This window comes from Conger conger, chromosome 4 (genome assembly GCF_963514075.1).
Source record: "Conger conger chromosome 4, fConCon1.1, whole genome shotgun sequence".
In the NCBI taxonomy this organism is placed as follows: domain Eukaryota; kingdom Metazoa; phylum Chordata; class Actinopteri; order Anguilliformes; family Congridae; genus Conger; species Conger conger.
The window spans coordinates 57,461,294-57,477,194 of record NC_083763.1 but is presented as its reverse complement, the minus strand read 5'-3'; the positions used below and the strand labels follow the sequence as shown (position 1 = coordinate 57,477,194).

General features: G+C 44.8%; 1 protein-coding gene across 1 annotated transcript in view; it reads left to right on the top strand.

Moving 5' to 3' along the window:
* The window catches only part of agbl4 (AGBL carboxypeptidase 4), a 337,579-nt gene that overhangs the window by 299,842 nt on the left and 21,836 nt on the right, over positions 1-15,901 (top strand). The window contains exons 7-9 of the mRNA XM_061239954.1: positions 1,698-1,787; positions 5,877-5,991; positions 8,694-8,805. Of these exons, the coding sequence (XP_061095938.1) occupies positions 1,698-1,787; positions 5,877-5,991; positions 8,694-8,805 (317 nt within the window). The remainder of the gene's footprint in view (positions 1-1,697; positions 1,788-5,876; positions 5,992-8,693; positions 8,806-15,901) is intronic.

Genomic DNA, 15,901 nt, shown 5'->3' with positions numbered 1-15,901 from the left:
AACAAGACAACAGAGGCGGCGGTGAAGACGTTTCCTATAAGTCGACGTTGGCGTGAGCTCAGAACACAGGGCTGTGGAACGGCACGTTCTGGAGAAAACAGACGCAGAGAAAGGCAGACTCCTCGTGGGCCTTCGAGGCAGATTCAATAACCCGCCGCGGTGCGTGTGTTCAGCCATGTGGAACCTGGTGAAACTATCTCTCCCTCTGTCTCTCACTCTCTATCCTCTCTGCCTGTCTCTCTCTATCTATCTCTCTCCCTGTCTCTCTCTCTCCCTCCATCACTATCTCTCTCACTCAGTCTCTCTGTCCCTCTGTCTCTCACTCTCTATCTCTCTCTGCCTCTGTCTCTCTATCTATCTCTCTCTCCCTCTATCTCTCTCTCTCTCTCTCTATCACTATCTCTCTCACTCAGTCTCTCTGTTCCTCTGTCCCTCTGTCTCTCTCCCCCTCTATCTTTCTCTCTCTCTCTCTCTCTGTCTCTCTCCCTCTTTAGAAATGAGGAGCGACTGGCGTGTTTTTAGCCATGCGTCCTGCACTCAATAACAAGGCGAACGTTGTGATACGTGAACAAAAGCTGCCCGTGTGGAACATGCGTTTGACGCAGAGTACAGTGCGAGCGGAGACAGGTGTGAACGGGAGCGAGTCACACGTCAGGTAGCGGCGCATCAGCATTTTAAATAGCTTTTGTGCGCTTCGACATCACCACCGTTCATCTCCCATTTTATTAGGCTGAATTGTGTTCCTCTTTCCCCAGTACAGGTTCGGCCCTTTCGCGAATAAATCACGGACAATTTGATTTGCGATGCTGTAAATTCAGCGGTCTGTCAAGGTCTTCATGCAAATTGCAACACAGACTTTTAGCAGAATATCCCCAAGTAGATCTTGAGGTCATTACTGCATTCTTTGTTCAAACCTGCATGGAATTTAATGTTGATCGTGCATGTGCCCCAAAATCTGCACAACCCTGGGTATCTATTTGATTATGTATCCATTTTTGGACCGTATCGCAATGATTCTGCAATCCCACACAATATTTTTCTTAACCATAGAATTGATGTTCTACACAGAAGATAGTGATTATGTTGTTATGTACGGAAGCACCTTTTAGAGAACAGAAATATCTCCGCATCTGATCTCCAGATGGCCTAGTGGTCCTCATCCAGAGACTAAAGTAGCCAGAAATGTGTTTTTTCTGTATACGACACATTATTATTCAACACTCTCTAGCTATTATCAATTAATTATTTGCAAATGGTAGGCATCGTATTCAAGCTATTAAAAAATCCATATTGATGCCCTCCTGTCCACATGCACACACAAACACGCACAGACAAGCACACACACACACACACACACACACACCAACATCAAGTATACAGGCCTGATCCCAACTACAAAATACATCAATGTGATATTTTTCAAACATCCGGAGGTTCAGTTTGTAAGGTCCAAATCATTTATAACTGCAGGTTTGTCATTTTGTTTCACATTGGCGGACTTTCCACCAAACAACTTTGATATGTTGCCCTCTGTCTAAAAAAGGGAAGATACACTTTTTTCCAGTGCTTTGAGAGAAACTGTCATGTCTTCTCCACATGTCAGTGTAATCTGTAAGGTGAAGATTTTCCCTGACACTGTACCACGCTGGCTGTCTGTGAGCATCTCTCACATCAGGCCTGCGTCTCTGTCTCCCCAGCCCACCTGCAGCCGGAGCAGGAGAAGAAAGTGGTCTTCCTGACTGCCCGTGTGCACCCTGGAGAGTCCCCCGCCTCTTTCATATGCCAGGGTGAGTCCTCAACGCCTTCCCCCAAACACACACACATACACACGCACACACACACACTCATACACACGCGCACACACACACACAATACACACACGCACACCCACACACACAGCCGGAGCAGGAGAAGAAAGTGGTCTTCCTGACTGCCCGTGTGTACCCTGGAGAGTCCCCCGCCTCTTTCATATGCCAGGGTGAGTCCTCAACCCCTTCCCCCAAACACAAACACAGAGACACGCACGCACACACACACACGCACATAGACACGCACATACACACATAGACACGCACATACTGACACACACTCGCGCATGCACATACACATGCACACATACACACATAGACACACACACACACATGCACACACACACACCCACACACAATACACACACACTCATACACACACACACATAGACACGCACATACACACATAGACACGCACATACTGACACACACTCGCGCATGCACATACACATGCACACATACACACATACCCACACACACATGCACACATACACACGCACGCACATGCACACACACACACACACACACACTGCTGAGATATCCCTGTACACCTCCCCAGCTTGTGAAAGTGCCCTAGCGGAAAGCAGTGAGTGCCATGAGTGAGGCTTTCTCTTATAGCATCCTGAGAGCTCATTAATCACTGATGGTATTACAGTAAGTTCAGGCATGTGGAACTATTCCAGAGGAGGCTGCAGGAAGGAGAGAAAAATTATAAAAATGCCACTTATTATCTGTCCTGCCTCCTCTTCCCTCTCTGCACAACTGCTATTTTGACAGCAGCTCTACAAGCGCTATTATAAAGACACTGAGGTGTCTACTGATCTTGTCAAACAAAAAGCCTTTATTCCATTTAAGAATAACAATTCAGTTCCTCCCTGTAACAGGGGAGACAGGACAGGCATAAGAAGTGGGGGAAATAGAGAAAGTTCAAGTGTGCAGTCAGTTTTACCGTATTCATAGCTGCTGCTGAGAGAATCGATCGCCAGACACAACGCAGATGGTGCCATTGTCATTATCGAATCAGTCACTCATTTTGCTGCATAAATAGTCAGAAACCACAGTGTGCATGTTCACGCTTTTTTAGTATGCTGGATAGTGGGTAAGCGCTAAGAGAAGGACACACTGGTGCAGTTTTGTGTGAGCAGAGTTAGTCCAGGAACAGACGCAGCCCTACATGCCTACATTTATGAAAAATAAAGTATATTGCAAAATATAAATAATAAAATATATTTAAAATATATATTGTGATATTGCAACGCTCTATCATACATGAACAAATATACTAATTATTGGCACTTTCAGATATTGCAGTACATATTTTTAAAAATGAAGTGCTGTGAAATATATCTATCACTATATTTTCCAAATAGTCACATATTTCCAATATATTGAAGAATATTTTTGTTTCCGTTAGGATGACCAGATTCCTTTTTTATCTCCCTCTCGTTAAGTGCAGACGCTTAGATCCTGACCAGTGCTCTGAACTTTAAAGCGTGCCATCAGCTCGCCGCTGTGGCTAATTGAAAGTGCGCGGCGTGACGCCCGGTTCCACTCTCAGCTCCCGCGTGTCATCGGGGGACGCGGGACAATGTGACTTTGAGCCGCGACGGTGTCCGGGGCCCCGGCCCCCTCTCAGACGCACGTGCGCGTGACTAACCCAGGAGCCCGAACCGCCCGGAGCCCCGCGGGCCACACTCCTGCCCCCCCCCGCCGACCGCACTGACTCAATTACGGAGCTCTTTATGCCTCCATTAGCGGTAATGAACAGGACTGTGTGGGCGCGGCCGCTTCCTGTTTACCTGTCAGCTGCGCTCCGGCGGCACAGGGGCTGTGGGAGGCCTTGGGGCGGTTGGCACTGCTCTCCGTCCTGCTTTCAGACAGATAGGATTATGCGCTGCGCTCCGTATCTGGGCTGGTCCAGGCCGGACGGGCCTGTGCTGTCTGTCTGCCCGCTCCATTACATGTGTTTTGACTCGCATATCAACTCTGATTCACTTACGCCTTCCTTCTTTTTCCTCCTTTATATTTTATTCCTAGAAATTCAGTTAAGAGGATTCTCTGTTTCTTAAGCGCCCACGTGTCTTAAGGCTTGCAAACATGGTAGAGTTAGCCCTGCTGAAAAAAACAGCTCAAGCTAGGTTTTGAAACAGCTGGTAGCTGGTTAACCAGCTTATACTCAACAACCAGCTCACGCTACAGGTATGTTTTGAAACAGCTGGAACCTGGTATTTCAAGCTGGTCATAGCTGGATTTTACACCAGGGAGTATGATATTTTTCCTGCCAAAAGGGAAATGTTACAAGGAAAATCCAGATAATACACACTGTACTTATTAACACACAAATACTTGGGATTGAAACAGCAGAACCAACAGAAATTCCCCTGCTAGCCCATAAAGTTACAACTTTGCTGAGCTTGCCTAGAGCTTGCCACTATTTTCAATGAGGATTAGGACATCCAGAGCCAGTGAAAGTTTAAGAGAAATGTTCCAGTCCCCAGTCCTGCATAATCAAGTATGAGGAACACCTCAAGACAACAAAAACTGTGCAAGCACTCCCTATGGCCGACAATAATTGGGTACAAATGACAAAGCGATAAAAATAAACAGCGCAAATAGAGGTGGCAGACAGGTCGAGCCAGACAGCATGCAGGTCCGTGTGCGAGTGCCCAGCCAGCCAGGCTGCAGTATCACGACCTCACACAGAAATACGAGCTGAAGATAAATTTGCTCCGGAGTTTTAGTTGCCTATTCACTAAGCAATGAAATAAGTTAGCATTCCATTTAGTATTTAAGTGTCACTACAAAATCCAAGGTCAATGGCACAGTATGTGCTTTTGAATTTGTATTGAGATAAAGGACAACATTTTTACGTTTAAGAAACTAAGACAATTTTGGTGGTGGTGTGTGTGTGTGTGTGTGTGTGTGTGTGTGTAAGAGAGTGAGAGAGAGAGAGAGAGAGAGAGATAGAGAGAAAGAGAAAGAGAAACTGAGAATGTACATGCATTACATTCACCTGTACAATTATAAAAAAACAAACTCATAAATAAATCATTAAAATAGCAGAACAATTTTCTCAAATGCATTAAAATCAGTTCTCATTCTCCATTTTGTTCTTTCACCATATTATAGGCAGGTGTTTTATATGCTGTCTAATGCTGGCTAATTTTACCCAGACTCATGAAAGGAAAATGCAATTAAAGTTATTATACACACTAAATACATAAAATATACTTTAACAAAAATAATTGACACATTAATACACTGCCTCTCTTTCTCTACTCTATTTATTTGAGCAACATTTATAGAGTCTTCTCTGATTTTCATGAAAAGTACCAACATTTGATATGTGCAGGTGATTAAAGTACAGTCACATACAGGAAGATGATCCACTCATCCTCTCCAGTCAGGGCCAGCTCTTGGCACAGGCCGTATGGGCACTTTGCAAAGTAGGATATCAGCAGTTGCCTGCCTGAGAGGGGCGGCAAATGAATGGAAAAGAAGAAGAAAATGGACCACATCGTGTTCGTGATTGTGAAGTCCGGTCTGCAATTATTAACCCCCCAAAACTCCAACCCCCCCGGTCCGGTCGGCGATCGCTAACCACACCCTGCAGGGGGCAGGAAGGCTTGCCCCGACCATGCGTCCAGTCATCTCTCTGACTCCAGACCGTTCAGCTGCGATAGAGCAGAGTCAGTCTGAATATCAGCGCGCCTGGATCAGTCAGTGTGAGAGGCTACAGGGTTCAGGGATGGAAGGAGTCATATTCCGTACGCTCAGCATAACACAATGCTTCTGCCCTGTTTTAATGGTACATCATATTACTGTGTCCTCAGTGCCATTAAAGAAAATGTTTTTTCTTATATTTTTTTCCTTTTTCCTTATCACAAATATATTGTGTTGTATGTATCAGCGAAACTGAACAGAACATGTGTAAGACGAAAATAACATTGGTATGAAAACTGAGAATTCAGTCAAAATTTCCCTCCGTGAAAGTCCCGCATCATTTATCCTCTTCTGGCACTAGGAGTCCAGCATAATTATTTATCTGACGTGGTCATGTTTACGCAGGTGTGATCGACTTCCTGGTCAGCCAGCACCCGGTGGCTCGAGTCCTTCGCGATCACGTGGTGTTTAAAATCGTCCCGATGCTCAATCCTGACGGTGTCTACTTGGGTAACTACAGGTGAGTCCATCCGCTGCTTGTACTCTATCACCATCAGGCCCTGAAGCTGTTCATAAACACATGAGTAATCCATTTGCGTTAACACTATTCCGCAGTGCACTAATGAAATGCATTGAGAACCCCTACGCTCTTAAATAATTTTTACATTTACTCCCTTTTTTTATTCATATGTTTATGTTTCTGGACTCATTTTTGCTCTCTTAGTTGTGATAATTGGCGTATGTTTATTTTCACTCTATCAGCCACTTTCTCCTCTCTGACATTTGTCTGCTGCTGAAAACGAGATGGGTTTGATCCATTCAGAATGAACCACCTGCCACTGAAAACACGTGCATAAATTGCTCTGCTTTAGAGGGGAAAAACAGTAGAAGAAGAGGAATGGGAGTCATTATCTCTTCGGGCACGCCTATTGCGTTCTGCTCTCATCAGAAGATTTATGGTCCCGGCTCTGCGCTGTTATAGATTTGAATTAAGTTGAGGGGGCATGTATGGGAGGCAGTCGATGGGGTATCTGCCCACTCATTCTCTATTCCTCCCTCTATTTCCAAGCGTCTACAAGCCCTCTGCCTCGTGCTTTTCCTCACTGTCCTGCTGGCCCTTTGGCTCTTTGGGTTTAATGGCGGCAGCGGTCCGGGCTGTTTTCGGACGGTCCGCATCGATCCTTCAGAACGCCACTCTCGTCCTATTCCCGCTCGCGTGCTGCAAGCGGGCCCCCACTTTGCTGTGAAGAACACTCTTTATTTTAGGCCGCCTGGTCTCTCAGTGTGTTGCGCCGTATCTGGCAGAAAGTTTGCTCCGAGGCGTTGCGTGTTTTCACAGGGCTCAGCAGCACCGCTGCGTCTGGGGACGGGCCTCAGTCTGTGTTTATAGCGAGTGGCACCAGCTCCATGGGCATCGCTTCCACTTCCCACTCCGTAATTGCCTTTACTTAATGGGGTGGACATTCGGAATACCAATGGGCTCCAAGTGCACGAAGGGGCGCCAAACTGCGTTTGTTGCTGCCATCTAGTGTTTGCACCTAGGTACTGCACGCTCGCTCTCTCTCTATCGCCCACTCTCTCTCACTTGCTCTCAGTCTCTCTCACTCGCTCTCTGTCTCTATCTATCTCTCTCTATCGCTCTCTCTCTCTTTCTCTCCCTCTTTCTCGCTCGCTCTCTGTCTCTCTCTATCTCTCTTTCTCTCCCTCTCTCTCTCACTAGCTCTCACTCTCTCTCTCTCTCTCTCTCTCACCACGTGGTAAGTCATCATGACTGGGCTGAGGGTGAGTGACAGGGGTTAAAAACACCTTGTTGGCGGCGTTGACCTTCAACATTGTTTTCATCAGCTCAGAGAAATGACACGGTCTCGGTGCATGGTGATCAGCTCAATATTAATGCAAAATAAATGAGGGAGGTTTTTTTTTTTGCTCTGTCTGGTCGGTTCGGTCTGATTGGCCTTTCTGTCGGATCAGCAGCTGAGTACATCTGGAGAGGAACGGAGCAGATGCGGGCGAGGATGGGAATCGATGAGCGCTGACCAGATTAGTATTTCGAGCATGCTTTCTTACACAGTGGCATTGACAGGGCTCCTGTGAGAGTCATGGATACCCAGCCAGCGTTCGATACCGCCGGGGCCTTGCTCCGCTCCGGACCCTGCCAAAGGGGCTGTCTGACGTGTCCTTTTTTATCTGTTCCCATTTAAGTCCACCTGTGTCTTCTCAACCAGGGTCGGCCCTTTGGAGGTGCTGGGTAGGTGGACTGAAAAAAACAGCTCAAGTTTGGTTTTAAAACAGCTGGTAGCTGGTTGACCGGTTCAACCAGCTCTATACTCATCATGGTTTGACCAGTTCAAAGCTAGTATTTGAAGCTGGTTGTAGCTGGATTCTACACCAGGGCTGGCTCTAGGCTCTGTCTCCACACATACATTGTCATGCTGCAGGAGATTTGATCACTATCTGGCCGGGGAAACTAATAACTGGTGTGGGCCTAGCTGCTCTCTTTCCCGACAGTGGAAGGCACTATCAACAGGCCTAATAATGTCCCCAGGGCTGGACCCCTCTCCTGCTGCTAATAGAATATATGATTCTGGGGAGACTGTGTGGCACAGTCTGTAGGGCATCTGACTCTCAGAGCGTACACAAGTCCCCCTGCTGTGGCTGGGCTGTGACAGAAAGCCATGCCATGTTCTGTACTGAGAACCTGTATCTCTGCTTCCCCACTGTCTGAAAAATACACATGTCAGAAAAGTCAAAAAAATAATAAGGCACTGTCTGCTTCCCTTTTTACATAACAGTATGTTTCTGTAGAATCTGTAAAGGTGTGATCATATTGTGGCCACACATTTACATAAATGACACAAATGTATTTTATAAAAGTATAATTTCATTGGTGTTAATGTAATGGAGCAAGGGGGAGCGGGAGTTGAAAGTGCCAAGCACTATAAAGTAAATACTGTACGAGCAGCAACAACAGGCCGGTGAGTGGAGCGGAGCCAGAGCATATGAAGAGAGGCAGGGAGAGAGAAGACGCAAAGCAGCAGAGCTCAGCACTGGCTGTAAGTCAGGAGACAGGAGGCCAAAGAAACGGAATTACGCTGACCAAAAGGCCAGAAGTGACCAAAGCCTTCATTAATATCAAAGCAATGAGGCATTATGATGTGCTGTGATGGTGTGTTTGTGTGTTATGGGCACGACAGACCCAGAGTGCATTTGGGCGTTTTCCAGGTGCTCTCTGATGGGGTTTGACCTGAACCGCCACTGGCAGGATCCCTCGCCGTGGGCCCACCCGACTCTGCACGCAGTCAAGCAGCTCATCGTTCAGATGAACCAGGACCCTGTGAGTGCAGTGGCCCTGCTCTTATACTTATCTGCTGTTCTTCACATAAGTACACATTTCATTGTGTTGTAAAGTGCATACTACATTTCACTGTTGTCCATTCAGTGCACTCTTGCAAGTAGTAGACACTGCTTTCTTCATGTGCTGAATACCCACTGGCATCAATACAGGAAGTATTGGATTGTCTTACACAAACAGTACTGTATGTACTCTAAAGTCTTAACTCTCCGATACGAACTTCTTCACTTCTTCACTCTTGCTGCAAACACACAGGTAAGGATGCAATACAGACTGTAACACATCTGTTTATTCACTACATTCACAGTCCAACACCCTGTACACAGCTCCCCCCACCCTCCTGAAGAAGCTCCAGGTCATACTGTACTGAGATTCTCACATACATTCATGCTCTTAATGAAATATAAATATTTGAGAATGTAAATTGTCTAGTTAGGAATAATCTTTCATTCAGCCAGCCACCTCATTGCTCATTAACCACTGTGACACAAAAACAAGCGACTACAAGCAGTGTTTTGGTCCACAGGCACCCAGCAGGGTCCGGGACTCAACAGCGGTTTATCAGAATATGATTTATTCATAACAATAAAGCATTTTCATTATGCTTTTCACCTCTGCATCTTTGAATATTTGACACGGGTGCTTCTTAGACCTGAAAACCTCACCGTTGTATAGGAAATGAATGCATATCCTGCTGAAAAAAAACAGCTCAAGCTTGGCTTTGAAACAGCTGGTAGCTGGATGACCAGTTAGACCAGCTCTATACTCAACATGGTTTGACCAGGACAAGCTAGGTTTTGAAACAGCTCCTAGCTGGTTGAACAGTTAGACCAGCTCCATACTCAACATGGTTTGACCAGCTGAAACTAGGTTTTGAAATAGCTGGTAGCTGGTCATTTCAAGCTGGCCATAGCTGGATTTTACACCAGGGATGGGTGCTTCTTAGACTTTACCACAAACAAATCAAGTGAAAACCTCACCACCCCTATGAGAGGTGAATGCTCAGCAAACTCACTCCTCAGTCTTCATAGAGGCAGTAAGTGTGTGGACATGGATGTGGGGTATTGGTGGGTAATGTTCACACGGAGCGCCCACGCCGGATGAACGCTGCGCGGCGTGTGGTGTCCACTGGAGAGGAGAACTCCCAGGTCTGCTGTAGAACTCACACTCAGCACCTTCTCCCTGCTTCTTTAATCACTGCCAGTTTCACCGGCCAGGTGGCCATATTGTCTATTCAGCGTGCGCGTTCTTTGTGGGATAAGTGCGCAGATCTCGGCTGCTTTCATGTTAATTATAAGTGGAAACGGCGGCTGCGGGATTAGTGAAGGTCAGAGCCTGTCCTGGGAACGCTCTGCCCTTTCCTGCAGTCTCACATCCCGATAAGACCTGGGCCACGGCCCCCGGCTTAACCTTTTCCCCCAGCGCTGACACGCTGATCGATGAGCTCCTTCATGGCAGAGTGATCAGCTCGTGTCGCTAACGCGCGCACAAACACACACACTTACACACACGCAGACGCACACCCCCGCCCTCATGCTCTCAAACACACGCACTTACACACACGCAGAGACGCACACGCACACTCTCACAAACACACACACTTACACACACACGCACTCGCACAAACACACACTTACACACACGCACACCCTCACACTCTCACAAACACACACTTACACACACAGAGACACACACGCATGCCCTCACACTCTCACAAACACACACGCACACACCCTCGCACTCTCACAAACACACACACTTACACACAGAGACACACATGCCCTCACGCACTCACTCACACATACACACACACTTACACACACGGAGACACACATGCTCTCACAAACACACACACACACACGGAGACACACACGCACACATGCCCTTGCACAGATAGATTTTCATTTAAGTATGTGCATACAAACACACACCCCTTACCCTCGCACCCCGCACGTACCCGCCCTCTGACACATGCAAATATATTCTGTCTTATGTTTACACATGCAAAGGCACACGCACATAGGATTCTATCCCGTGTGTGCATGGAGACAGTATATCTGTACACACACACACACACATACATATGCACACAGATACACACACACAGACTTAGGCACAATTACATTTTTTCTCCCTTATGTATGGACAAACAAACAGAGCCACAGAGAAACATGATATACTGTATCTGTACATAGAGACCATATTGTAGTGTTGAGTGAAATATATGCATTTAAATGCTTTCATTTGATTAATTTCGAATATATGGTATCATAGCCTCATCAGTTTCCTGTGAGAAATGTATGAATAAATTCCACAGGAAAGGGCAAGATTGGAAAATTTCAAGCGGTTCGCTCAGCTCTGCGGAGCGTCCTCTGTTAGATGCTTGAGTTTCCAGTTCAGTTAGGCTCGCACTGGGGGGCTTCTGGATCCCCGTGTGGGAACAGAGGCAGAGCTGTGGGTGGCAGAGTCTGGGGACTGAGCTCTCCTCTGCTCCCCTGCCTCCCGGCTGCTGTGTGAATCCTCAGGAACATCGCTACACTGCAGCAGTCTCCCACATAGGACCCTGTGCCAATACCCCAGCCCTGCCCAGCCCGGCCCATCACTAGGAGCCCGGGCCTCCACACTCCAGCTAATCACATCGGACACAGCGCTCAGATTTGGGACAGGGAAACGCCAATCCCAGAGCCAGTGCCATGTCCACGGGCCTCGCCCCTGATCCAGCTCTGTCTCCAACTGTGCGGACCTACTAATGAGGCTACAAGGCCACGGTCTGGGGGAACAAGCGGGGATCAGCGCTGGGCTAACACGCCGGACCTCATCCGCCTCTCCTCCCGCTGCCAGATGGTAGCAGACACCCAGGATTCAGAGCTGTCGCCCGATATTTCACTCCAGAAAAATGTATTTTGGTGATCCCGTTTGAAGGGGCTTGGAAACAAATGAATAATGTAACAACGCCGGATAACACTGGATAAAATAACAAGGTCTGCACTTATGATGAAATAAAATCAGATAATATAGTAACTTGCCACATAACATAATAAACTTTTTGAATAGATAATGTAATCTTTTTTTTTTCAGATAATGTAATAACTTTAATTAATTGTTACCCTCCTGATAACAGTAATTACTATACATTATCGTGTGTAACAACTATTTTCGATTAATAATGACTTCATGAATAATCTAATAACAAAGCAAAATCGCTGTCCCCTTTTTTTGTTGTTAATTTTAGCTGTCATTTCTGCATGTACATATTCCTTGAATTTCATGATTGTATCAGATTATATCTTGATTCCTCTCTCATTCATAGCCCTTGTTTTCCGATCTTTTTTACTGCAGTTATTTGTGTTTTGGTTCTTGCTTTGCATAGCTAATTTGTATTTGTGCTTTAGTGATGTTATATATATACATACAGTGCTTACTTGCCTGGGAATGTTAGCCACATATAGCACTTCCACTCCTGTAAATCAGACGAGTGCTCTTATGTTCCTCTACACTGTAAATTGCTCTGGAGCATCTGCTAAATGAATGTTTTGTCATGTAATGGTTGGTCACAAAAGTGATTGATTTTATTACTGACCACGAGGTGGCCATTAAAGGGGGGCTGGGGGGGGGGGGTAATCAAATGATACCTTTTTCCCTATTCCATGCCTTTAAAATAATACACAGTACAAAATGTAATATATAAAATCTAAAAACATAAGATTTGTAAATTTAAACAATTTAATTTCCTTCCACCTTTATTGCATTTCTCTAACTTCATTTTTTGTTAAATTAGACTTGTTACAAAAAGGTGGAAACAGCGATATGGTCCGCTTAATAATGTGCTGCTAGAACAGCCTGTATCCACTGTGGTGTAAAATGTAAGTGACTGGAATTGTGCAGCCATTGTTCACCATTCCTCCACAAGGAAGTCAATCAGCTTCTTGTTGATGGAGGTGCAAAATACTGTGTGAAACGTGGTTCCAGATTCTCCCATAGCTACTTCATTGGGTTCAGATCTGGTGACTGAGAAGATCATGGCATATGGATGATATCATTGGCATGTATATCAGGCTTTGTGCTAGACTTATACTCATCCTTTTGTAAAGAACGTAGTGAAGGATGGTTCATTTGGCCATATCCCAGCTCTTTATAGTGCAATAGTCCATTACCTTTGCTCTTTGCAGCACTGTACTTGCAAGCATACTTTGCCAGGGGCAGTGAGTGGTCCATGCACTTATTACCATGCTCTGTAGATTTCTCTGCTCATGTATATTGAAGTTTTAGCTAATGAGTTGCTCGCCTTTTTTACCTTGTCCCTCAAAATAATGCCCGTCATGGTCAAAGAGTAAACATAGATTCATTTTCTTTTTGATGTCCCTCCCTCAGAGATCCATGCCAACATTATCCGTGACTCTGGGTGTTCATTGATACCAAGAATGCTAAGTTCAGTTCTGAGTTCATGTGAAGAACATTCTTGTAAAGTTTCCTTGGACTGCACTTGCAAGAACACAACGACAGCAAACTTAATGCGTGCTTGACATGCGGTTATATTACCACTATAGAACAGGCAGTAGCAGCATCCTGGCACACTCCATGTGAGTATCTCCTCAACATCATTTCACAGTTAAAAATGTGAACTTGAAATGTGACATTTAAAATGGCTCTGTACCAGTTAACTAGCTACTGTAACATTTGCTGCACCATACAACTCCACTTGCCTCAAGTTGAAGTGCGCCATTACAATAGAGGTTAGTACTGGCTACTGGCTATGTATTAAACTTTTTTGTAGCATTTATGTTTAAAATGAGCTAAAATGAAGTTAATGCTTATTTCTCAATAGATGTTTTGTTGGAAAGATTCTGGTCACATACTGTATCTTGGTGAAATGATGGAGCTAAAACCTGAGTTAGGAGCTTGTCCCGTTGCATCCATAGATGGGATGATGAATGATGAATTCATGGGTGCAGTGAATGATTGGATATTCAGTCTGTTCCCGTGAAGAAAGTATCGGGTGCATCCTCCATATTTGGGGGGAATCGAGACCACTTCCAGGATCTATAACCCTGGTCGCTTCCTGGGTGTTCCTGATTTTGGAAGAAGGCCATTAAATATTACTTCACAATAATATTTAATATCAAGTATAAGAATACAAAAACTGTTCAAAATATACAGATGAAGCTAAATTAAGAAACTTTGGCCAATACATGAGTGAATATAGGAAAATGTTTATTCAAGTCAAACTAAAAACTACACTGGGATCAGAGTGTGTTTATCTACTCTATGCTATATTATATGGTCTTGTGTGTATGTGTGTGTGACAAAGTGAATTAGACAATATATGACAGTGATTTTAGCTAGTTATTAGATTATTCATTGCAGTTATTATATTATTAATTGAAAATGTGTTACCCACTGGATAATGTAATAACTACCGGTAATTTGATATGTGTTATGTTATCTGGATAACATTATTATATATTCTGTTCAGCAAGAGTATTACATTACCCAACAAATTATTATTACATTATCTGGTTTTATTACATTGTAAATTGTGAAATGATTACATTATCCAGTGTTATTACATTTTCTGTTGTTACAGAGCTCAACAGCATTCTTTTCCACCATGCCTTCTATATTGTATATATACAGTACTTCGAGCAGGTACTTATGTCAATATTTGATTAATGTCATCAATTTGATGAAGTTCTCTGAGCCCAAATGGTACCATGGGGAAAAGGTATATAAAAGCTGCTCACCAGGCTACTCCGGAGCTAACCGCTATAATCAAGTCTAGATTTACTGTGATATGTTTTCAAATGGCTGACTTACAAGAGTGAGAAGATAAGCCTTCTCATTTATACCGTGTGTTATTTTCATCATCTCGTCCAATATATACTGCAATATGTGTTTCGATCCTTCACCCGATTAGGGCTGAATGTGACGCACGGAAGCCAGAGCACTCTTAGGATGTGCTGTTTTATTTAGAAAAATTTATATTGCTATTAAAGGAAAATGAGAAAAATCGTCGTAGAATTTAGTCGGTTCTTAAGCTCCTCGTTATTTGTTAAAAAAAGAAAGAGTGAAAAAGAAACAAATGGATCCATCTCCCCAAATAAAACGCTGCTTTTCCGCCCCATTTATCAATGTGAAAGAAGGATTCTTTTTGATTGGTTGATTACTCAGAACATTCATCATGGCGGACGTATCCCCAGCGATCTGACAACGCCATTTTGGATAATTTGTTAAGGATGACAAAAGGGCCCGTATTGCTATAGTTCATTTCTGACCTTTTTAATATTAGAAAATTAATTTTCCATATGAAACAAATGTATTATGTGCTGTCAGGCTGGCTGGATGGATATTGCACCTTGAACACCCCCCTCTCCCCTGCTTCCTTTAATTCTTTCTGCTCTCTGTCCTCTGTATTCAGAAGGCCGGGTATGAACGGCTGCGTGTGTCTGCTTAGATGTCCTTTGGTGTCATCAGCCTGTTTCTTGTACATTTCAGAGATTTACGGCCAATTTATCCCCATCATCGCTCCCCCTTTCGATCCCGCAAACAGGGCCCCTCCGGTGTGAGGCAGAAATAGCTTGTCCGGTCGGCACAGCGGGCTGCTGTGATCCCTCCTGAAGGCCATTTTGCCGTACAATGGGCTACAGATCCCCAGCTCCGGGAGGGGAACTTTGAGGGACGAGTGTGAGGTTATTTTTGTTTTGCTGGCATACGGGATCTCCAGACGGATGCAGCTGCTTATTAGCCACTGACAGCCGATAGTAGCAGATTGCCGTCTTGCTGCCCGTTCGGCTCGATTACAAGTCACCTCTGTGTTAAAAGGGCTAAATATGTCCATCAATTAGCCCATAGATGCAGGGAAATGAATGTTGAAAGACTGCGGCACATCCCTGTTGCAATCCTCAACTGTCAATGAAAGCTCTGTCATGTCACTGCTGGCTTTGCATTTTGTGAGCGTTTATACATAGACCTCTTCATATTCATATGAAGAGCACTTTATTAGGTAGACCTGTACACCAGCTTGTTAATGCAAATATTTATATCTGGTAGCAACTGAATGCATAAAAGCATGCAGACATGG